General features: G+C 39.0%; 1 protein-coding gene and 1 long non-coding RNA gene across 3 annotated transcripts in view; one reads left to right on the top strand and one right to left on the bottom strand.

The window, feature by feature from the left end:
- The window catches only part of LOC134810197 (uncharacterized), a 46583-nt gene extending 39341 nt beyond the window's left edge, over window positions 1–7242 (top strand). The window contains exon 5 of the long non-coding RNA XR_010157698.1: window positions 5900–7242. This is a non-coding gene — a long non-coding RNA (uncharacterized LOC134810197). The remainder of the gene's footprint in view (window positions 1–5899) is intronic.
- The window catches only part of DNAH8 (dynein axonemal heavy chain 8), a 322731-nt gene that overhangs the window by 117857 nt on the left and 180038 nt on the right, over window positions 1–24836 (bottom strand). For both annotated transcript variants that reach the window (XM_063812416.1, XM_054686792.1), the window contains 9 exons: window positions 22864–22973; window positions 18786–18949; window positions 17425–17617; window positions 15366–15488; window positions 13838–13968; window positions 7330–7483; window positions 5617–5781; window positions 3993–4219; window positions 2151–2269 (listed from right to left, as the gene is read on the bottom strand). In XM_063812416.1, the coding sequence (XP_063668486.1) occupies window positions 2151–2269; window positions 3993–4219; window positions 5617–5781; window positions 7330–7483; window positions 13838–13968; window positions 15366–15488; window positions 17425–17617; window positions 18786–18949; window positions 22864–22973 (1386 nt within the window). The remainder of the gene's footprint in view (window positions 1–2150; window positions 2270–3992; window positions 4220–5616; window positions 5782–7329; window positions 7484–13837; window positions 13969–15365; window positions 15489–17424; window positions 17618–18785; window positions 18950–22863; window positions 22974–24836) is intronic.

The raw sequence follows: 24836 nt of genomic DNA, 5'->3' as shown, positions 1-24836 counted from the left end.
CAAAATTGTAGACAAAAGCTTTAAAAATATACATGTCTTAAAAGCAACAATATTGACCATATTTCTGAGTTTCAACAGGAAGGCAAGGAAAATAGCTCTGACTGAAGAATATCACATAGCTACATTTAAGGGAAAGTCACAATGTCCTATTGAATAAGATTAGTTTGGCCAAGAAACTTATTTGACAAATTTATGCTCTCTGCGGCTTTGTAAACAGTTTGTAGCTATCATTTTTTGCCTTTGAATCATATTGCAGCTGAGGTGGCAAATGAAATAGAAAATATATTAACATTTTTGTGGTTCTCTTTGTTATAAAAATGAAAATAACTGTGAAAACTTATGTAATGGACTTTGCAACTTTTAGCACTGTAGAGAAAAAGAACTGGTTAACTGAATTGCTCACATTCCAACGGGTTCTAGGTAGTGGGATGTTGGTAAATATTTAAATCTGGATCACTGGGAAAAGGGGAAGCCCTCATCTGTATATTGTCCAATTTCTGTAGTGTAAACACTCCCACCATGGCTGATTTCAGGCTACCAAAAGATTCTCAGTACCACACTGTTATGTAATATTCCTACCACACAGACAGAAGTAAATAACCTCAAGAACATTGATATAAGAAAATAGAGTAGGCCGGGTGTGGTGGCTCACCCCTGTAATCCCAGAACTTTGGGAGGCCGAGGGGGGTGGATCACCTGAGGTCAGCTCAAAACCAGCCTGGCCAACATGGCAAAACCCTGTCTCTACTAAAAATACAAAACAAGCTGGGCATGGTGGCGCATGCCTGTAATCCCAGTTACTTGGGAGGCTGAGGCAGGAGAATTCCTTGAACCTGGGAGGCAGAGGTTGCAGTGAACAGAGATCACGCCATTGCACTCCAGCCTGGGCAACAGAGCAAAACTCTGTCTCAAAGAAAAAGAAAAAAAAAAGAGTAAAACTAAGAAGGGATGAGTTTGAGCATTTATTGCCTTTATTTTAAATCCAATTTGTTTAATTGTAAGTATACATGAGTTAATTTTTAATAAAAGTTCTGTTTAACAAGGAGATCACAAAATTCCTAAAAATTTAACATTGTGTTCTCAAAAGCCACTATGAGTTGGCTTCAGCACACTACTGATCTAAAGCATCATATAGGAAAGCTGCAAGAAGCTGAATCATGAGAAAACCGCAGAAGAAGCCTTCTTTCACAGTCTTCTCTCATAACTATGACTTCACAGACCTTGGCGCTGTTATGCTATGTGACCGAGTGGTTTTTGTTTTGATTTTTTCTTGAGACAGGGTCCCACTCTGTCACCTAGGCTTGAGTGTAGTGGTGCAATCTCAGTTCACTGCAGCCTTGACCTCCAGGGCTCAAGTGATCCTCCCACCTCAGCCTCCCAAGTAGCTTGGTCTACAGGCATGCACCACCACAATGCCTGACTAATTTTTATATTTTTGTAGAGACAGGGTTTCACCATGTTGCCCAGGCTGCTCTTGAACTCCTGGGCTCAAGTGATCCGCTTGCCTTGGCCTCTCAAAGTGTGGAATTACAGGCATCAGCCACCACACCCAGCCCCTCAAGTTTTATTTAGAACTTGAAAAATAAGAACTAAGGTGTTTTAGATTGTTTGGGCCACATGCTTTCTGGACATATAATCTCTTCCAATGTTTACTTTTGCTAGTTATACTACATATAGCAGACACTTGGAAAACTCTTGCTTAGGTACACAATCTCTTTTTGTTTTTATTTGTTTTTGCTTCTATTTTGCCTTTTTCTTTATTAGAGATGTAGGGAAAATTAACATGGCAAAGTTTATACAAATCAAGGCAAATCAAAATGAAACCAAAAACTGAAATTGTTGTCCATTCCCAAAAGCTGGCTTGTCCCCATCTGCCAGCAATGGCTCAGTGACTCAGCACAGGGGACCCAGAGTTGAAAGAGCCAGGAGAAATGGTTCTGCAGAAAAAATAGGCCACTTCTGTTTAGATTTTCTTCTGTTCAGAGTTTCTTGACAGGTCAAAATACCCTCAAGGGCATCCTTTAAAATTATCTACTACTAACAAAGTGAGTATTTCATTTTCAGACAAAATGTCCACCAAACAAAATATTGAGATCCCTATCAAATAAACCCTATTTCCATTCCATCCCATTCCATTCCATTCCTCTTACCAATATTCATACGTTCAGCCTGTTCATTAATGAATTTCACCTTTTCAGCATAAATGTTTTTATAACCATTTATAAATGAGAGGTAAGATTTGGGAGTCACATGTGCTCTTCGGCGGTATCTGAAAGCAGAACATTAAAAGGACCATTTCAATCATTGTGCGTACTCCCATAAAATGACACCTTTCCCAAGGTGAAATCAGTGTGATCATGTAGAGTGATTCACTAGCAGGAAGACAGGACTTGAGCAAGGTTTCTCAGAGGTGAAGTGGAAAAAGGACTAAATCTGTCTGATGTTTCGACCCTGAGGGGTCTTTGACTTCACCCTTAACTCCAACTCTGTTTCCTCATCTGGAAAATTGAGAAAACAATATCTGCTCTACCCCTCCCAGAATTTTGTGAAGATCAAATAAAATTGCATATATGAATCTATGTGAAAGCTGGTGTCAACAGTGCAAAACTTTAAGGTTCTGGACAAATATTAGGGATAAGTGGTTGAAATGAACTTGTGCTGTGATCCATTTTCATTCAAGTGATATTTGTTACAACCTCTTCACTGCTGGATATCAGCTGGGTGGGTTTACAGAAGCAAAAACCAATGTCTCCCAAGTTCACTGGATTGGCCTTGAAATCAAGGCAACCACACTCGATTCAAATGTCCACTTTATTGTGGCTTTATTACAAAAGGCATAATTTTATACAGAAGAAGCTCAAGTGAAAAAAGAGTTCTTCACGTACTATAAAATTATTTAACCTTTTATATTAATTTAAACTTTTGTAGTTTTGAAGATTTTTAATGCTTTTGAGTTTTTTTTAAGATCTTGGGCATATATGTGACTATCATTAAAGTGTTATAAAAATATTACATTCAGAATAAACTTCAACAACCTAAGAACATATAAAAAATTTTGAAAAATATACCCCAATTTTCAAAATAAAGAAACAGATTTTTGTAGCTGCACAAAGGTAAAAATTTATCTCCACAGATGACATTAGCAGGAGTTCAAATAGAAAGAAAATCTTCTTAACAGTAAGAATTAGTATACACTGATTCACCAAGAGAATTTGGGAGATCTTATCTAAAAGGATGGTCTGGGAATGGTTTTAAGTAAAGGAAAAGGTATGGAATAAATAAACTTTTGTGAAGTAGGAACCTCACTGAAAATCAATGAAAGTGCTACGCAAACTCTCTATGCAGAAAAACAGGCATAGCTTTTCTGGGGATCCACGTTGGCCCATTTGTCAATCTTACACAATGACTGTCATGCTTTGGGGAAAAAAGCTGTGTTTTTGCATGGTTGACACCAGCTTTCACATAATGAACATGCCATTGCTGCTTTTAGTGAGTGGTTTTTCCACAGTCAATTGATATTTTGTTTCATAGTTGTCTGGCATAGAAACATTGGTAAGACTAAGTAATGCAAATACAAATTCTAAATACTCCTTTAACATAAGCCAATAAAGAAACATTAGAAACAGTGTACTTTAATCAAAATAAATAATGCATTTGAATAAGAAACTAATTTTAAACAGTTGGTGATGAATTAGTTAAGTCATTTTCAAAACAAAATTAAGCAGATGAAATAAAGTAATTCATTAAGCATCTGTTACTCTGAGGCTTGGAGGATAAAAAGGTATTTAAGTGTGGACACTAGTTCGTTTTTAAATCTTGTTTACTTGCCATCTCTTCATACATAGTCACTAGAAAATCAAAGCAAGAAAGATCTAAAAATGCAGCTCGTGCTCAATGAATAGAAAGAGTCTTCTGCTGGATGTTACAATGCATTCCTCTTGGGAATACATGCTGCGGTTCCATAGCGATGGTGCTTATGTAATATCACTTACCTTTGGAAATAACTTTCACAGCTCTCTGAAACCATGTCATGAAACAGGCCCATTGTTTCTACAACTTGTCTTTTAATTTCACTAGAGCAGACAATATTATAGTCTGAAAGGAAGTAGGAGGCCACAGCAATCAGAGCCTCCCTTGGCCAGCGGCTGAACCAGTCCATAGTGCAACCTGATATCAAGCCAGGAAATTTCAAAGAACGGGCACGGAACTTCTCACCAACCTATTGATAGCAAAGTCAACAAACATTAGAAACACAGAGGGGTTATAAGACAGCCAGAGAGAGATTTATGCAATCTGACCCAAGAGTGTGACATCACAGATTTGAAAATGAATCTTCTTGGGCTGCAATCATATATAAATTTAATGTTCTGATGAAGGGAGGAAATATACTCCACACTCTTCCCTGTCCTGGGACTACATCTACATTATTGCGTTCAATTCTAGGAACTTTCTTTTAAGAGGAAACTGATAAACTAGTACTCTTTTAGACAGAGGGCCAGGACAGCAAAAGGCCTGGACACTGGGACAAGTGAGAACAGCTGCAGGAAGAGTTGTTTGGTCTAAAAAGGAAACAACTTATACAGCCTTGCAAAAACCTTCTCCAAATATCTGAAAAACTTTACACGGAAGAGGGATTGAGTTCCTTGTATAGGGCAGAGTTAGAATCAGAAAAGTACAGAGACAAAATTCTATTGATTATAAATAAGAGCTTTTTGGCAATTAGACTATCCAAGAATGAAGCAGGCTGCCTTATAAATTAGTGAGACTCCCTAGAGCAGAGCTGTCAATAGAACTTTAAGTGATAATAAAAATGCTTTACATATATGCTTTCCAGTGTGGTAGCTATTAGCCACACATGACTACTAAGCACCAGGAATGGAGCTAAGCCAGGCACGGTGGCTCATGCCTGTAATCCCAGCAGTTTGCGAGGCCCAGGCGGGTGAATCGCTTGAGTTCAGGAGTTCCAGACCAGCCTGGACAACATGGCAAAACCTCGTCTCTACAAAAAACACAAAAATTAACTGGGCATGGTGGCACATGCTTGTAGTCTCAGCTACTTGGGAGTCTAAGGTGAGAGGATGGCTTGAGCCTGGGAGGTTGATGCTGCAGTGAGCCATGATCATGCCACTGCACTTCAGCCTAGGCAACAGAGCAAGACCCTGTACCAAAAATAAACCAAATAGTAAGTAGAAATGAGGCTAATTAATCAAAACTTAAGTAGCCATATATGCCTAATGGCTACTATATTGGGAAGCACAATGAGATAGAGATTTTCAAACCTACATCAGAGACATTATAGTAAAGCTAATATGTCTACATGGGAGGTGGAGCTGGATGAGGTTACATCACCAAGTCCCTTACAATTCAAACAACCCATGTCTCTAGGTAATTAATGAAAATTGCAGGTTATGCAGTATTTTTAAATAATATGAATATTTTAAATTACACTGGAAATGAGAATTTGGTCAATGGAGATTGTGTGGTACAAAAGTGTTAATTTTAATTCAATGTAAAAATATTAATTTCTAAGATCATTTTCTAATCAGAGAAGGCAAACTAAGTACCTTTAAATAAGGAACTCTTTCTACGTAGATATAAATAAAAATAAAAACTTACTGGAGAAAAGCAGAGAACAACATGTAAGTTCTTCTTTGATCTTGAAATGAAGTATTCATACAAATTATCAAAGGTAGGAGGATGGCGAGGTAGCTCCCTCTTCATCACTGAAATCAGACCTTGGGTGATTTCATCCATCTCATCTCGTGCAAACAAATTGGAGATCTTTAAGGAATGGACAATGAAGTGTTCTGTGTTTTAAGAGTTCTCCACAGTCAATTCACTGCCAAAGTCCAGTCCCTTTTTTAATTTGCATGTCATCTTGTTTCATATTTTCTTTCAGCATCTCCACAGTCAAATCCCTGATTTGCCAGAGATTATCAAGACTGCAACTTTTTATTGAGCAGCTCAATTAAGAACTAATTGTGTTTTCCTGTGCTCCAATAGCTATCACCAAAAAGCTATCTCCACCACCACTCAATCATCTCTTTAAAACGTCCAGGGGTGCCCTCTGTACTTTGACTCAGAGTCAGTCTAATCAACTCTGGCTCCAAAATACTTAACTAATTTTTGCACCATTAAGCATCTGTATACCATGGTGTAGGGAAGAGTTAACACAGCAGGCCTAATCTTGAAAAGGGTATGCTTGCAGAGCTGACCCTTGTCTGTTATCAGGGAACTTGGCTTTTGGAATGTCTCCTCCATTAGTAATTGATAAGGTTGTTTTGCAGTGCCAACTAGACTGTTTACACAAACCTTGTGATACATGGCAAACATCTATCTGCTTTCCTTCTAGGAATCTGGAACTTTGGTAGTTGTAGCTAGGCAGGAAGTGACCAAACCTAAAAAAAAACCACTGGACTCTGAATCTCAAGTGGGCTTCCCTGAACGGAAACAGTGCATATGTTACTGCCCTTCATACTGGATGGAGAGGACGTTCTGCATGGCCCCTTGGCAAAAGCATAGGAAGCTGGAACATCAATTCCATGTTCCTGGAACATCGATGACTCCACAAGATGAGTCTTTTTCTCTACTGATCAGGCTCTGTATCCTTACTGTGTTGCCGCAATAAATCTCAGCCATGAGTATAACTATAAGTTGAACATCCCTTATTCAAAATGCTTGGGACCACAATGTTTCAGATTTCAGATTTTTTTCAGATTTTGGAATGTTTGCATTTTACTTACTGGTTGAGCACCCCCAAATCAAAAAATCTGAAATCTAAAATGCTCCAATAATGAGCATGTCCTTTGAGCATCATGTCCGTGCTCAAAAAGTTTCAGATTTTGGAGCATTTTGGATTCCAGAGTTTTGGATTTGAGATGCTCGACCTGTATATGCTGAGTCTGGTGAGTCTTTCTGATGAAGTACTAAAGATGTGAGTGCTCACGGAAGTGCTGATACAAGCGGTTTCAGAAGTGGCGGTACAGACATCCATTTACAACTAACAGAACTCTTTCAACCATTCTATACTCCTCACTAGTATGCAGATAGATGGACAGATACTTTGCTTCTCCTAAAATAAATTATAAGACCAAAGTGAAGACTGAAGAGACAAGTAAGGAACCATGTTCAAAATTAAACAAAGCATCTGGAGATGGGCAGCATTCATTTCACAGGAACTTCAGAAAATCTGCTAAATCTCGTACATTAACCATGTCTAAAATAAAAAATGTACTAAATAGCCTCATTTTTGAAAGGTTGCTGCTTTTTCTATTCCAATATAATTTATATTTTTACAATATGGGCTTTTTCTCTACTTTTGAGACTTACCTCCCCTGAAGATAGCAAGTTGTTAAGGTATTCTAGAAATGCCTCATCTTTTATTTCATTGTCAGTAAAGATGAAAGTGATGCCTTTTCCATCAGCACCAGCAACTTTGTACAAAGCTTTTAAATCATCTGTTAGATTAGTCACATTGTAAGACCTAAGAAGAAAAATGATAGAAAGTTTTAGATTAAAAAATATATAGTCGGCTGGGCTCGGTGGCTCACACCTGTAATCCCAGCACTTTGGGAGGCCAAGGCGGGTGGATCACAAGGTCAGGAGATCGAGACCATCCTGACCAACATGATGAAACCCCATCTCTACTAAAAAAATACAAAAAAATTAGCCAAGTGTGTGGTGTGTGCCTATAATCCCAGCTACTTGGGAGGCTGAAGCAGGAGAATCGCTTGAACCCGGGAGGCAGAGGTTGCAGTGAGCCAAGATCATGCCACTGCACTCCAGCCTGGGCGACAGAGTGAGACTCCTTCTTAAAACAAATAAACAAACAAACAACAACAACAAAAAAAACCATAGTCATAATTTATCCTAAAACACAATAATAGCCCGTGATTATTAGAGCATAATCTGTACCTGCTCCAATAGACACTAAGTAATGGTGCCTGCTAGAAAACACAGAGATTAGAGCTAAAGAGTGATATGTTACCATTCAAAACAAATATTTCGTTTAAGTTGAGAACTGAGAAACAGGGAACTTACCAAAAGTGATCCACAAAGCATAAGTGGGAATAGAGAAATGAACTTTTAGTCCCTGCAATCTGACAGTCCTCAGCAACAGATTTTGTCCGAGTAAATACATATATAATATCTAAAACTCATCTGAAATTCGGATGAGTTTGATTTGGTGAAAAATTCAAAATACGTTATCAATAAAATTAGTCATAAATTGTATATAGTGGCAATTTGCACAGCTCATTAAGTGGCTAGATACAAAGCAAACCCACAGAAAAAGATGCATTATGCAATATGGTATAAATAATAGAAATGTTAGATGGCTACAGATTATGGAATGAAAAGATCTTGGTCTTTGTTTTTTGGTTTACTCTGTTTCTGGTTAAATGTATGTGCTACCAGAGGTGATGAGATGTGTAAAAATAAAGCAGACATTATCTGAAATGTTGTATGTAAATCCTCATGGGTAAGCTAATGACAAGGACTAAAAGGTAATCCTCACTGGAAGGAGGTGTTACAATGCAAGTAATGGGCAGTAGGCCATGGGGTCTCACAGAAAGACCATGAGCACTGGAACCAGAAAGATCTAGTGGCCTGATGCTGTCAGAGTAATCCTCTCACTGACTGGCCAGTCTCTGAACTAATCAGCCAAAGACGTCAATTTGGCTGATTTTTTAAAGAATTAGACTGACTGTGATGTATTGCTTTTGCAATACATAGAGACAGTCACAACACACCCTTTGTCCAGATCCTGACCTCTCTTGTTTCTTTCTTTCAAGTTTTCCAGAAGTATTCTCTGTGCTTCTTCTCTTCCTAATGCAATGTGGCTTGTGCACCCATCCACTTTGCTGAAAGTGTCATCATGCATATCAGTTGCCACTTTTCATGTCTTAACATTTTCAGATTCTTTTTTTTTTTTTTTTTTTTGAGACAGAGTTTCACTCTTCTTGCCCAGGCTGGAGTGCAACGGCATGATCTCGGCTCACTGCAACCTCCACCTTCAGGGTACAAGCAATTCTCCTGCCTCAGCCTCTTGAGTAGCTGGGATTACAGGAGCCTGTCACCATGCCCAGCTAATTTTTTTGTATTTTTAGTACAGATGGGGTTTCACCATGTTGGCCAGCCAGTCTCGAACTCCTCACCTCAGGTGATCCGCCCGCCTCGGCCTCCCAAAGTGCTGGGATTACAGGCGTGAGCCAGGGCGCCCGGCCAGCATTTTCAGATTAATTATCTACCTGCTTAGTTTCTGGAAACCACTCTGGATTTCCTCCTCTCTGTCTTGCCTCTTCTTCTCACTCTCCATTGCAAGCCCCCTTTCTCTATGTTGGGAGACCCCGGAATTCTTTCCACAGCCATCTTTTCTTTCCATGATGCACCCTATTCATACTCCCCATGACCACAAAAGGGTCCTCTCTACTGAGACTTCTATATTGCTATCTCCAGAACCAGAACCCCTCTCCTGAACTCCACATCCATGAGTCTTATTATCTATGGAAACCGTGTTCTGCAGATACCTCAGACTCAAATGTACTGAACTAAATTCTCACTTTACCCTTCAAAGCTGGTCATTTTTTTTATTTACTTAACACATCCTTTTACAGAATTGGTTAAAAGTGAGCATTTAATAATAAAAGTAAAAAAGACAAAGATTACAGTGGCCCATTCTCAGGGAGCTTACAGCTTAGTGAAGGAGATAGAAATGTATGTGAACAAGCACTTTTTTTTAATGCGGTGTGGTAAGTACAGTCATGCATTGCTTAACAATGGGGTTACATTTTGATAAATGCATCCTTAGAAAATATTGTCACTGTGGCCGGGCGTGGTGGCTCATGCTTGTAATCCCAGCACTTTGGGAGGCTGAGGCGGGTGGATCACAAGGTCAGGAGTTCAAGACCAGCCTGGCAAGCATGGTGAAACCCTGTCTCTACTAAAAATACAAAAATTAGCCAGGCGTGGTGGTGCTCGCCTGTAATCCCAGCTACTCGGGAGGCTGAGGCAGATAATTGCTTGAACCTGGGAGGTGGAGGTTGCAGTGAGCAGAGATTGCACCACTGCACTCCAGCCTGTGTGACAGAGTGAGACTCCTTCTCAAAAAAAAAAAAAGAAAAAAAAGAAAAGAAAGAAAAAGAAAACATTGTAACTGTGGGAGCATACTACAGTTTGGATGTTTGTCCCCTCCAAATCTCGTGTTGAAATGTAACCACCAATGTTGGAGGTGGGGCTTGGTGGGAGGTGTTTGGGTCATGGAGGCAGATCCCTCATGAATGGCTTAGCACCATCCCCTTGGTAATGAGTGAGTTCTAACTCTGAGTTCATATAAGATCTGGTTGTTTAAAGGAGTCTGGGACCTGCACCCTCACTCTCTCACTCCAGCTCTCACGATATGACCACCTGCTGCCCCTTTGCCTCCTGCCATGATTGAAAGCTTCCTGAGACCCTCACCAGAAGCAGGTGCCAGCATCACACTTCCTGTACAGCCTGCAGAACCTTGAGCCAAAACAAACCTGTTTTTAAGTAAATTACACAGCCTCAGGTATTCATAGCAATGCAAAAACTGACTAATACAGAACAGCGTAGAGTATGCCTACACACACCTAGGCTGTATGGAATGGCCTATTGCTCCTAAGCTACAAACCTGAACAACATGTTACTGCACTGAATGAATACCATAGGCAATTCTAATGCAATGGTCCATATTTGTGTATCTACCTAAACATAGAAAAGGTACAGTAAAAATACAGTATAAAAGATTTTTAAAATGCTACTCGTGTATAGGGCAGCTCCATTATAATCTCATGTGACCACCATCATATATGTTGTCTGTTGTTGACCAAAATGTCCTTATGGGGCACACAACTGTACCACTAGAGAAATTAGAGTGTCATCCTAGCCTTCCTGTTCTTTCCTCCTCTTCCTGAATATTGGGTCAGTTACTAAGTCCTATCAATCCTGCATACTTTAAACTGTCCCTGCTGAGTCTTCCTCTCTATTCCCACTTTATCTGCTGTTATAAAATGTATCCAGAATTTGTTGTAATCAAGTGTGGTAAGACACAATGACACAGGAACGACTGTCATGAAGCAAGATGTATTATACTCAAGGATCCCCAGAAACAGAAGGGGGCTTGACATGCTAGGTAGGGTGACGTGGGGAAACACCAGAGTCAATCAGGAGGCACAAGGAGTGATGGGAAAACACGGGCAAGAGTCTTTATTGTGGTTTCCATGAGAAAGGCAAGGCAGGTAAGCAGAATTAGGATTTGCTAGTTTGAATAATTTCAGCAGCCTCTGGGACATAAGAGCGGTGCCTTGTTGACTGGTATGTGGCCCTGGGGTGATTAGGGCAGAGGAATATTCTAATCCACCATGAGATGCCACCACACACCCACCAGATAGAGGTGGTGGTTGGGAGTAAGGACTCTGGATTGGTTGGTTTGCATATGAAAGGTACTCTCCTGGAGGAGCTGTTTGAATCTCTAAGAATTGGCTAACCTAGAAGGGTCAGTCTCTCCCCAGTCAGCAGAGTCTCAGATGCCAGGGTATCAAGAATACAGGAATTAAGAAAATATAGTGAATAAATTTGCCTTAATTTAAACCTCCGTCATTCCTAACTACAATCAGTGCAACACCACCTATCTCAGGATCACAAATTTAGATGCCTACAGGAATCAGACAGATAATGCCAGTGAGTGAAGCAGTGCTGTTGGGGCCTGTGGATTGGAGGATTGCATGTCCCATCCAAGGAGGCAGCTGCTACTGAGCTCTGCCACCTGGGAGTGTAGGCCCTAGGTTGCCAGATCCTCCAATTATTTCAAAAAAAGTCAGAAATACGGTTTTCTAAAATATGAAACCTTCCGATTTTTAAATGTTGACAACTAATTTAATTTTTTGAAATAAAATTAAATCAATACCTACTTCTTTGATATTTTATGTTTTTAAAATACTTCTATAAATTGTATTTTGTTCAATTTTTATTTTTCTTTTGTTTGGCAGCAGAATGATTTGTGTGTTTGTTTATAAATTGGCAAAGTGATCTAAATTTTATATGGAAATAAAAGGCCAAATGGACAAGACGTTTTGAAGAACAACAAAGTTAGAGATCTGACACTACCAAATATACATATGTTAAATTTAAATATATATACTAAAGAAGCTACAGCAATTAATATAGTAGTTAATGATACAAAGATAGATAAGGAAACCAGTGGAGGAGACTATATAGTCACATATATGATCAGATGACTTAAGACAAAAATGGCACTGTGATGTGGCAGGGAAAAGATGACCTTTTTAATAAATGGAGCTGGATCAACTGGATATCAATATTGAAAATAATAATCACAACTCCTATGTCAGACATTATAAGAAAATGAATTCTAGGTCAGTTATAGTACTAAATGAGAAAGTAGTAAATTTTATGTGTAAATGTGAAGAAAATCATAGGAAAATATCTATGTGCCCTTAGGGTAAACAAAGATTTTAAAATATAATACAAAAAAGGACTAAATAGAAAAAAATGAATGTTTCATTAAAATTAAGATCTGCTAAGAGAATGAAAAGGCAAATCAATAACTGAGCGAAGGTATTTGCAATATACACCCTTTATATCCAAAACACATATAGAATTCCTAACAATCAATAAGAAAGAATCGCAAACAAATTGAAAAAAAATGGAGAAAGGGCTTTTATAATTCACAAAAGAGCCTATCCAAATGGCCAATGAGAGATAAAAAGGTGCTCAACATCATTAGCCATCTGGGAAACGCAAACTGAAACACAGTGAGCTACCACTCCACACACAGAATTGCTAAAATCGGCCAGGCGCAGTGGCTCACACCTATAATTTTGTGAGGCCGAGGCGGGTTGATCACTTGAGGTCAGGAGTTCAAGAGAAGCCTGGCCAACATGGTGAAACCCCGTCTCTACTAAAAATACAAAAATTGGCTGGGCATGGTGGCACACTCCTGTGATCCCAGCTACTCGTGAGCTGAGGCAAGAGAATCGCTTGAACCTGGGAGGTGGAGGTTGCAGTGAGCCGAGATCATGCCATTGCACTCCAGCCTGGGCGACAGAGCAAGACTACATTTCAAAAAAAAAAAAAAAGAATTGCTAAAATGAAAAAGACACACAATGCCAAGTGGGGGCAAGGATGCGGAGCAACTCTCATGACATGTTGGTGGAAGTGTAAATTGGTACAACCACATGGAAAACTACTAAGCAGATCAACTAAAGCTAAATATACAGATAACCTACATCCAGCAATTTTAACTCTAGGTGTATACTCAGACATGTACAAGAATATTTACAGTAGCTCTATTTGCCCCAAACCAAATGTTTATCAAGAGTACAATGGATAAATAGACTGTGGTAGTATCTGATTAAGTTGAAGATGATGCAGCAAAAAGAATGAACAACTCTTGCTACATGTAGCATCATGGATGAATCTCACAAACAATGCAGTAATAGAAATAGGATGCAAAGAGCAAATCCTGTATAGTTCAACTGATACAAAATTCAAAACTGGGCAAAACTAATCAATGGGCTTACCCTTTGAATATGGTTACCCTTGGGAGGGTAATGACTGCAACGTAACATGGAGGCACTTCTGGGGTACAAGAAGTGTTTTATTTCTTCATCTGTAGACTGGCTACATAGATGTATTTACTTTGTGACACTTGTGTAAATATCCTTATATATATAATACTTAAAGTTTACTTTAAAAAGAAATACAGGAAACTGTTGTGCTTCCTTTTTTTTCTAAAGTAAACATTTAACTATAGAGAAATTAACTATAGAAAAACATATTGTGTTTTATTTCATCCTACCTGGTTAATGTTATCTGGAATATTTGATAGCCAGCAATAAAAGAGGCCAATCTTGAAAGACTTTGTTTTCCGGAACCACCAACACCCACCAGCAATGCATTTCCACACGATGTTCGAATTATTCGTGAAATCTGTTTTGAGATTTAAAACGTGCTTATTTGAAAAAAGAATGCAATGTTTACATTTTCTTGCACTAAATGAGTCCAAGTTTTGATCATATGTTTCTAGATGATATTAGACTTTTTCCTCGTTAATGGTCTATGCCAGAATTTTTAAAATTAAAGTTTAATACAGATTTGTTCAGCTCGAATCTTTCCTTGACCATCTATGTTTACGTCATGAAGAACAGAACAAACTGGATTTACTCCCTTCTATTTTAAAACTATTCTGTGTGTGTGTTCATGTGTGTGCACGCATGTAGAATTTTATTATTTTTAGACCCAATGGATAGTGGAGCTGCTCTTCCCAATCTGCAGAAGATATAAGAAATGTTTAGAATTGTTTTTTTTTATTATTCATCAGCCTGACACACTGAATCATGTAGACACCTAACTCAACAATGGACACTAACTCTATCATATCTCTGCCAACAATTTTTTTTAAGTACCATAATTCTATTTACAGTGGGGTAGGAGGATGTTTCTAGAAGCCAACTTGGAGAGACAGCCTTTCATCTTGTGTTGCTTTTCTATGGTTGATTTCCTCAGTGAAGATAAGACTCAAATTGTGGGTCAAATCTTATCCAGGCCAATTGAAGACATTGCTAAAAAGCTGTCTTTTATATTATTGTCACCAATTAGGGAGAAAGTCTAGATGGATCACTAAATTCACTATCACCACTAAAAATAATTTTTTAAAAAATACAAGTTTTACAGATGGTGGATCAATAATGACACCCTGGTATGTGTAAATTCTATCAGTATATTTTAAAATATATTAGTCACTTATGGCCTTGCACTCAGAATAGGATCTCAGAACCTCAAGATCTAGCCACGGTGAATGGTCAATAATTACTTGTTGAATAGATTAGTGTGAAAACACCCCTTTTTCGTGTTACCTCTAACTGGCTTCTATTCTCTCACCAGTCCTATATATCAACCTTACCCCTGTCCCATCACCTGTAAGTCAATCATAACATTGACACTTTTAAAAGCAACATCTTTTCCTCCATGGGCAACAGAATTCCCATAATATCAAAATATAATTTGAGGGAAGTATATTTTTTCACAGGGTTCTCCATACTTTCTAAAGGTTCTCCGTACTTTCTTGTTGACTCAGTGTGCCAAAAGCTCTGAACAGAAAACCATCTATTTGCCCTTGAAAGACATTTGCTGCCATGTAGATGGATTCAAATAAAGGGTTTCCTATTAAGCCTTTATTTTCTGGGACAGTGAATTGACCCAACCTATGTACAGTCTTCTATACGGTACCTGATAGTATATAGTTATCCTCTCAAAAAATTTATCTATGAAATATACGAAGCTTTTAAATCATCTATTTATATCAGTAAATAGGCAATAGTTAGGACCTTAATAAGATGAGTCATTGCATCTTTAAAAAACACCAGATCAAGAGATGTTCCTCTAATGATTTCATTGAACTGTCTCTGGTAAAACTGGAGTTTTTCAGCCAGAAAGTCAAAGGATGGCATCTATGGGTGGGGAGAAAGATTAAAAAATGATATTTAAGATCCAAATATGTATTAAAGTAGCAATTGTAAAGACACTCAAAGTAATTTTAAAATATACATATCTTTTTTAAACGTTATGGATTTCCAGAGGTTTCTCAGATATTAGTCTACTTTTAGTTATTTCCATTTTCTAAGGCCTGAAACTTAACTGTATTAGTTGGTTTCTAGTGCAAAATCATTTCTGACCTTTCCCTACCAACTCCTATCCATAGTAATTAACACATTAATATAGGAAATATTTTTCTTGGTTTTTACTTACTTTTTAATATTGTTTAATATTGTTTGCAGCTTTCAAAAATATAAAAAGGTTTTACATTATTTATGGAGTCAAATCCACAAGTCTTTGTTGTTCTGAAATAAATCCACACCCACTTTCTTTGTTTTGCAAATTGTTCCTCCTCATCTAATTCTTTGATCTGCATACACTTTATTTTTATTTTTATTTTTTAGAGTCAAGGTACTCTGTCACCCGGACTGGAGTGCAGTGGCCCAATCATAGCTCACTGCAGCCTCGACTTCCTTGGCTCTATGGCTCCTCCTACCTCAACTCCCCCAAGTCGCGGGTATTACAGGCATAAACCACCTCGCCCGGCTCTATATAACTTTAGAATTACTTTGTTATATAACCCTGTTTTTAAAAGTCCCTTTGAAATCTTGTTTCAAATTTCATTAAACCTATATATTAATTTAGAAAGAATGGCGTGTTGCTGTTTAAGTAAAGTTTTATCGTGTTAATTCCCACATGTTAATATTGTTGTTGCTGTTAAATGAAATACTTTTATGTTATATTTTCTGTCTTGTGATTGTTGGCAAGTGTTGGTAAATTTTTTCTGTAAAGGGCAAGATAGTAAATATTTCAGGCTTTAAGGCCCATTCAGTCTTTACTCACCCCTGCCATTGTAGTGCAAAAGCAGCTATGGCCAATATTTAAACCAATGGATGTTTCAATAAAACCTTATTTATGAACACTGAAATTTGAATTCTATATTATTTTTACACGTCACACAATATTATTCTTTTGCTTATTTTTATTTTTTGGTAACTATTTAAAAATGAAAAATCAGCCGGGAGTGGTGGGTAACACCTGTCACTCCAGAACTTTGGGAGGCCGAGATGGGTGGATCACTTGAGGTCAGGAGTTCAAAACCAGCCTGACCAACATGATAAAACCTCATCTCTACTAAAAATACAAAAAATTAGCCGGGCATGGTGGGGGGCACCTGTAATCCCAGCTACTCGGGAGGCTGAGGCAGGAGAATTGCTTGAACCGGGAGGCGGAGATTGCAGTGAGCCGAGATCATGCCACTGTGCTCCAGCCTGGGGTGACAGAGAGAGACTCCATCTCAAAATAAATAAATAAATAAACAAATAAATATCCTTCTTAGCTAGTAAGTCTAATAAAAACAGGCAGTGGGCTGGCTGGATCTGGCCCAGAAACTATAATTTGCCAACCCTTGGTATAGGTATAGAGGATAGTTATTTCACATTTATATAATGCTTGGTCATCTTACTGAACTCTCTCTCTCTCTTTTTTGTTTTTTTTTTTTTGAGACAGGGTCTCATTCTGTCACCCAGGCTAGAGTGCAGTGACACAATCACAGCTCACTGCAGTCTCAAACTCCTGGGCTCAAGTAATCCTCCCACCTCCACCTGCTGAGTAATTGGGAGTACAGCAGCATGCCACCACACCCGACTAATTTTTTTTATTTTTTGTAGAGACAGGGTCTCATTATGTTGCTCAGGCTGGTCTCAAACTCCCGGGCTCAAGCAATCCTCCCACCTCAGCCTCCCAAAGTGCTGGAATTATAGCAACTCCATGGTAGGACTCTGGTGCAGAGAGAAAGATCTAGTCAGGTGAGCAATCTGAAAACCTCTTTTAAGAGATGAAAATAAATACCAATTCATATATTTTGGGTACTTCAAACACAGAGTCTTCAGGTTCATCACCAGTTGGTTCTGGCATCTCACGGAGAAAATCCACAAAGTATGGTTCAGGAAGAATACACGACGCTGCATCAGAGCCAATATTTTCTTCAACTGCACGAGTAAGATGTGCATTAAACCACTGCTCATCTTCAGGAGTTATAAATCTGAAAGGAAAATGTAGTAGTAAGAATGTTAAATATGAAAGCATTTTTTCTAACTGAACATGTCCCTTCGCCTCTTCTCAGCCCCACCCTGGACCTTCTCAATTCAGGACAGGGAAACAATATGTTCTGCCTTTTGATAAGAAGGGCATAACCCCATCCAAGAAAGTTATAACATTAACAGCACTACTTATAGAAAATACAGATGAATCACTTAGGTGAGATCAAAGGTCCCTAAAACTTGCGATAGGAGAGCAGAAGTGATGGTCGGTAGTGGACGAGTGTCCTCTTTCTGGGTTGATGGATTCAGTGCACAAAGGACCTTTTCAGATTGACAATATAACAGAGGGAAGAGAGGACAAAGGGGAGTAACATTTGACAAGTATCACCCTTGTGTGAGACATGGTAGACACTTTACAACTTTGTGAAACTGGCATTATCATCTATGATTTATAGATGAGGGAATGGAGGCTCCAAAAGATGACTGAATTTAACTTTAATGGGATTGTTTAACTTTAAAGGGATGAAACCAGATTTCCCCACAGAAAACCTACAAAGAGCTCACAAAATTTGTAGAAAATATATACAATGAAAATGTGCCTCCGAATGTTATCAACTCTGATGATCTGGTGATTTATAAAGATGTATTGTTGAAGTCATACTGGAATAAATCAGCAGAGCATTTTTTTAAGGCAGTGGGCAGGTGAGAGATGCCATCAATGCTTCACAAGCCCCACAGCAAATGATGACAATGCTCCTTACTCTACTTATCCTAGTAGGTAATGCAAGAAGTAACCGGCTGGGCAGGGTGGCTCATGCCTGTAATCCCAGCACTTTGGGAGACTGAGACAGGAGGATCTCCTGAGGTCAGGAGTTCAAGACCAGCCTGATCAACATGGAGAAACCCCATCTCTACTAAAAATACAACAACAACAACAAAATAGCCGGCCATGGTGGTGCATGCCTGTGATCCCAGCTACTGGGGAGGCTGAAGTTGGAGAATCACTTGAACCCGGGAGGCAGAGGTTGTGGTCAGCTGAGATCGCACCATTGCACTCCAGCCTGGGCAACAAGAGCAAACCCCATCTCAAAAAATAAAAATAAAAAAAATTAACCAAGTAGTATAAACTTCTCAGGTCATATATTTAAACTCTAGTGCCGCAATACGCACCTGTCTGCAATTACTCTGCTGCACTCGTGTTTGAAAAGGGACAGGAGAGTAGGGATTGAAGCGCACTCCTCAGCTTTTATGGTCAACATTCCTTGCCAAATTCTGGAAAGATCTCGAAGATTGAAGATGTAATGAAATTTAGAAGGAGTTGGCAGCATCTTCACCTAGAGATGAAAAAATGTAATACTCTCAATTAGTTTTCAGATACAACTAAAAGTAGAATTACTTTTACAACTGTCTCACAAATCCTATTTTAGATAAAATCTGCTGAGTAAATAAATCAAGATTAAGTTCACATTTTGTGACAACACGGACAGAAAAAAATCATAAATAAACCAACTTAGGATTTAAAAGACCATAATCTCTTGGATAGGATGGATTCAAGACCAAGGCACTGGATGCAGATTCCAACACCTTGTTCTACTACCATCAGTTGGCTTTGAACAAGTCACCTCCCCTGAATTCTTAAGGACTATATGAATTGTGGGAATAATCATCCCTAACCATTGGTAGTATATGTGGAAATACGTCACAACAAAAACTGAACGTGAGTTGGTTGTCATGCAGTTAAGAACAATGAATGTTCACCTTTAAAGTTAATAATGGCTATCTTCTATAAATTGCTTTGATTAGGGTCCTTAATGTGTTAGGATTTCCATAAATATATCTGCATATCATAACCTGGATTTTACTGTGTGGATCCAAACTCAGTCAACAGTCTTTCATGTATCTGTATATCCATAATAAGTGGACAGGCAAGTCTGACATGCAGCTATACGTATAGTAATAGATGTTTTTCCTGTTTGAGCACAAAGACTGTATTATATGCTATTTTACTATTTCTACCAACTTCTAGAATACAAAAAGGCAAAGCTGTAACAATACCACATTCTTACCCAGAGAGATACCCGTTAAGGGATAACCTCGAGGTACTCTAGATATGGAAAGCATTGATGGTCATGTATAAAGATCATAACCGATATCATTAGCATCATTTTTGAAAGTGAAAATAATGATAATTCTGGTGATACAAACTCCCCATACGCCTATTTCAGCAAAGCAGATGCTTTCTTTAGCGTCTGTTCACAAATTAAGCCCTTTCTATACTGAAAAATTACGCTATTGAGTTTGTAATTTTTACAGGCTAATTCACAGTGCTATTTAAAACAGCAAGTAGCATGGGGAGATGAAAATAAAAGAAGTGTATTTTATCAATCACCTATCAACTTCCCTCTTTGCTCAGTTCCATTGCAAACTAAAATGTTCATCCTACCCACTAAAATGTAAAACATATAGTTATATTACAAGTATGTAAAAATACTCAAAGCGGTAAGGTTATGTGAATATTGCTTTTTTTATAGTATAACACTCCAGCCATGACGGCAGCCATTGGTAACTGAGGCAGTCATTAAAGAGAATTCTGTAAAAAAAAAATTCCTTTCTTTCCTTCTTCTTCTCATTATTTGTTAACCTGCTTCTTTCCTTCTCTTCTAATATTTCCCTCTACTTTTCATCACCTTCTTTCTTTTCTAAACTGCTTCTGCCTTAAAGCTATATAAAGTAATACAAAGGTGGACTGATAGACAAGGCATGAATGGATCAAAAGAGTGCTTTGTGAAGATGGGAGATTTGAAGAAAAGATACAAAGAAGGCTGCTTATGTAGAGGTGGGCAGAGGAGGAAGATTCATTCATTTTTCAATGACTGAGCACCTCCCTGGTTCTTAAGAAGACACAGTGGTAAACAGAGGACAGCTAACTCTGCTGCCATCAAGCGGGCTTTTATTCCAGTGGGGAGAGCCTGAGAATGAACAGGGAACAAATATATATGTAAATATGCAAATAATGATAGAAGCCATGGTTTAAAAAACACCAGGGCCAGGAGACAGATAATGACTAGGATAGGGACAAGTGCAGTCACTTTAGAGGATGATTGGAACAGTCGCTCTGAAGGTAAGAGTGATGAGAATGAGCCAACGTATGGTGGCCCAGCAACGCAATAAACCTGGGGTACTCAAGGAATGGTGAGCAGGGCCATCGGCTGGAGCAGGTTGATGGCAGGCAAGGGAAGTAAGCGGAGTCTGCTGACATTGTAAGTGGAACTGGGAGTCTACTGGTGGTTTTAAGAAGGAGTAAAGATTTCTGCTTTACTTTTTAAAAAATATCATCTAGGACTGTGAAAAGAACAGACTCCAAGAGAGCAAGAAGAAAGCAAGGAGATTGGTTAGGAAGTTACTGCATGGTCCAGGGGACAGGTGATGGGAGCACTTATCAGGGTGGTCACAGGGGGATGGTGAGGAAGGTTCAGCTTTGGGGTAGATTTTGAAGGGGAGGTCACTGAGATTCACTGATGGACTGGATGTAGGCCATGAGGAAGACATAAATCAAGGATGGTGCCCAGTAATTTTAACCTAAGAAGCAGGATAACTGGTGCTGCTACTAAGATGCAGAAGTCTGAGAGAGGATCATATTTAAGGACATTTAAGAGTTCTGTTTGGACATGGTAACTTTGAGATGAGTATCAGACATCAAACACTGATGTCTATTAAGCAGTTAGCAATTGGCCTGGAGCCAGGTAGAGAGGCCTGGGATGGAGATATCCATTTTGAAGTCATCAGCACAGGGATGATGTTTAGAGCCTTGAAGCTGGATGAGGCCACCTAGGGAAAGAATGTAGATAAAGAAGAGGGCCTGGCATCGAGACCAGGTGCATTTCAGTGTTTAGAGGAGGGAAAGAAGAAGGGGGACTTTAATGAGGTAGCCAGTGCACTAGGAAGAAAATCAAGAATATGGGGACCCTCTGAAGCCAAGTGAAGAAAATATTTAGAGGGATCATTTAGGTCAAATGCTGCTAAAAAGTCAAGTAAGAGGGAGAGGAAAATTAACCTTGAGATGTGGCAAGATCAAGGTCTTTGGTGGCCTTGACATGAACAGTGGGAATGAAAGCTTGTGCAGAATCGATTAAAGAGGTAAAGAAAAGACACTGAGGAAATGGAGCCAGGAAACATCCAAATACCAAAAGAAACTGATGGAAGACAGCTGCAAGGGCAAAGCTTTTCAGAGAACTATGTATATAAGCACACTAAATTGAGCAATAATCCTATTGGAAACCACATGTATCTTACCACGGAAAACTATCTCAGACACTCAGTCCTTGCAACTCATTTCTGAGTTTCTTTAAAAGAGGTGCAATGGCATGTGCAAAGGCCCTGTGTTGGCAAGGAACAGGGCCCCACACTCATCACTGAAGGTGGCCACATGGAAGAGCATCTCATAAGAAACCCCCAAATTCCTCTTCCAATAATTCTGTATCTAGAAATCCCCCAGTCTACCCAGGAATCTGAAAGGCTGGCACACTTCAGGTTTCCCAGGAGACAAGTGCCTGCCCACATGTGTATAATTGGCCTAATGGATGTGTAGTGAATTACGACAACTAATCCTTATCTCCTTCATGGCTTTTTGTCAAATATATCAACCTCATTTTTATCTCATACCTACACTTAATTGCCTTTTCATGAGTACTGCCCTAAGTCATCTGGGGACAGCTGCAGGTTTGCTGAGCTTTACTTAGGACACTGACTTGTGTATGCAAATCTAGCCAATTTTTGTTAAGAACATTTCCATCCATTTACTAACTCACGCTCCTGCTCAGAGAAATACACAAGTTAGACTTCAAGTCCTAGTTGGCTGAGAATATCTGGAAATCCATGTATTAAGTCAGTCAATAAGCATCTGAGTGTCTGACATAGTTTGGTAGAGGGAGACAGATAATACAAATAAAGATTTACAAATCAGAGTAACAAGTGGAAATGCAGTGTTCTCATTTCACCAAAATTCTACTTTGTCTTGGATGTCATGTCTGGTTTACAGTAACATCTCATACATACGGAAAGCATCATTTAGTCAGATCATTTGCTCCCTGGAAGGAAAAGGTGTTGTAAATCTATTTGAGCACGTAATTTGTCTTTTCCAAAAAACACCACTATATATGATATTATGATAACTTAATGAGCCACGAGGTAAGAACTAGGGCTGAATAATAGTTGCCTTTTTAAAAATTATTGACAAACCATTCTGTACCTTAGTCCATTGCCACAGCACTCTACCCACTGAGACTAAATTCACAATCATCTCACATATTTGAGGCTTGAAACTTCTACAAGGATCAAAGTATCCACATCCAATAATTCCTGAAAGATAAGCAAGATTGAAGGTATAAGCTTACCAAAAGATTTCCAAGTATATGTTTATCCCAGTACACAAATCATTACAAGGCTGACTAAGCTAGGTGTTGTTCAGAATTTCTCTCAAGGGATCAGCTAAGACTGGGAGTCAGTAGTGGATCCAGCCAAGCTTAGTACGCAGTGATAAGTGTTTTATATGTATTGACTCATTTAATCCCCCACCCAGCACCCTACAAGAAAAAAATACAAGGTAGGTATTATTATTACTAGCCCCACTTTAACATGAGCTTAGTAACTTGCTCAAAGTTACACAGCTTGCATGCAGACAAATTTGAGATGTGAACCCAAGCAACCTGGCCCTAGAGTCTGTACATCAGCATTCACCCTGAAGCATATGTGAGCTTAGAGAGTACTCCCTCATCTTACAGAGAGGGAGACCAGGCCCAGACAGGTGAAGCCGATTGTTCAAGGTCACATGGACTGGTATTGGCAGAACTGGAATCAGGACCACTTTTTCCAACCTACAGTCAGTCACCACTCTGGCCTGGGCTAGACAAGCAACATTCCTAGGGAACACCCAGCAAAGTGATGGTCTGACCATCATTATGACTCTCAGAAAGACTGGGGTGTAGGTTTAGAGACTGTTCTCAAAGTCTCAGAATGTCTTTGATTTAGACCGAAGAAAGATTTACTCTGCTTCACTCCAGTGAGACTACACATTGCAGAGTGTGTTCAGTTCTGAGCATGGTATTCTCAGAGGAATACGAATATCTGCTCAGAGATGCAGAACAGGTTGATGAAGAGTGGAGACTAAAGAAACTGGAGTTTGTTCACACTAATTGAAGAATTGCCCTGGGGAAACATGAAATTTTCCTCCAAATCATGGTTGGTTGTGCTAAGTGCCTGTAAAGTCCGTTTGCTTCCTGAAATCCTATATTCTAGATTTCCACCTTCCTGTGGGACAACCATGTTATAAGAAGCATGAGATAGGGATTAGCAACACCCATCTGCCAAGCACTAGTTGAAGGCCTTGACTGGGCAGTTATTTCACTTCTCTGAGGCTCAGTTTCTGGTTGGTTTGTTTTCTGTAATTGTTTAAATGTGTCAGTCATACTGAAGAGTATGTCAAATAGCTTAACAAATAACAAACCCTCATGTACAGACCGCCAGATTGATAATTACAACCTTGCCCAGCACATTAGAAGCCCTTGTACGTTCATCCTTGTTCACAATTCCTCCCTTCCTCCAGAGGTCGCCACCTCTCTCTAATATAATCAGTAACTTGCTTTTCTTTATAGCTTCACCACTTAGGTTTTTGAACTTTTGAACTGGTAAAAAAAAACTTTTGAAATTCAGTTTAACGGAATTATATTTTTCCTGTGATTTGCTTCTTTCAATTCAGCATTGTATTTCTGGGCTTCATCCATGGTGAAAGCATGTAGCTATATTCATTCATTTTCACTGCTGCACAGCAGGCCACTGTGTGCCTGTGGCAGGATGTATTTATCCAGTTTTACTAGTGATAAATATCTGGATTATTTCACGTTTTTGCCATTGTGCACACTGCACTATGAGCATTTTTGTATAAGTCTGCTGGCATGCATGTGCAAAATCAACTACAGATGGATTGAGGCCCCAGATATGGAAGGCAAAACTATACAATGTCTGGAAGAAAACATAAGAGAATACTTGTATGATGTCCGGATAGAAAAGGACTTCTTGAGACTCAGAAAACCCAAACCATAAAGGAAAAAAATGACAATTTGGCATAAACCTATAAGTGGTACTGCTAGGGATGGGCACACGCCCTACTTTACCAGCAGGGATGCAAAATTGTTATCCAAAGGGTTTGTAGCAATTGACACTCCG

Source organism: Pan troglodytes, chromosome 5 (genome assembly GCF_028858775.2).
Source record: "Pan troglodytes isolate AG18354 chromosome 5, NHGRI_mPanTro3-v2.0_pri, whole genome shotgun sequence".
In the NCBI taxonomy this organism is placed as follows: domain Eukaryota; kingdom Metazoa; phylum Chordata; class Mammalia; order Primates; family Hominidae; genus Pan; species Pan troglodytes.
Note: the sequence above shows the minus strand (reverse complement) of the source record. Positions and strands in the feature narration are given on the sequence as shown.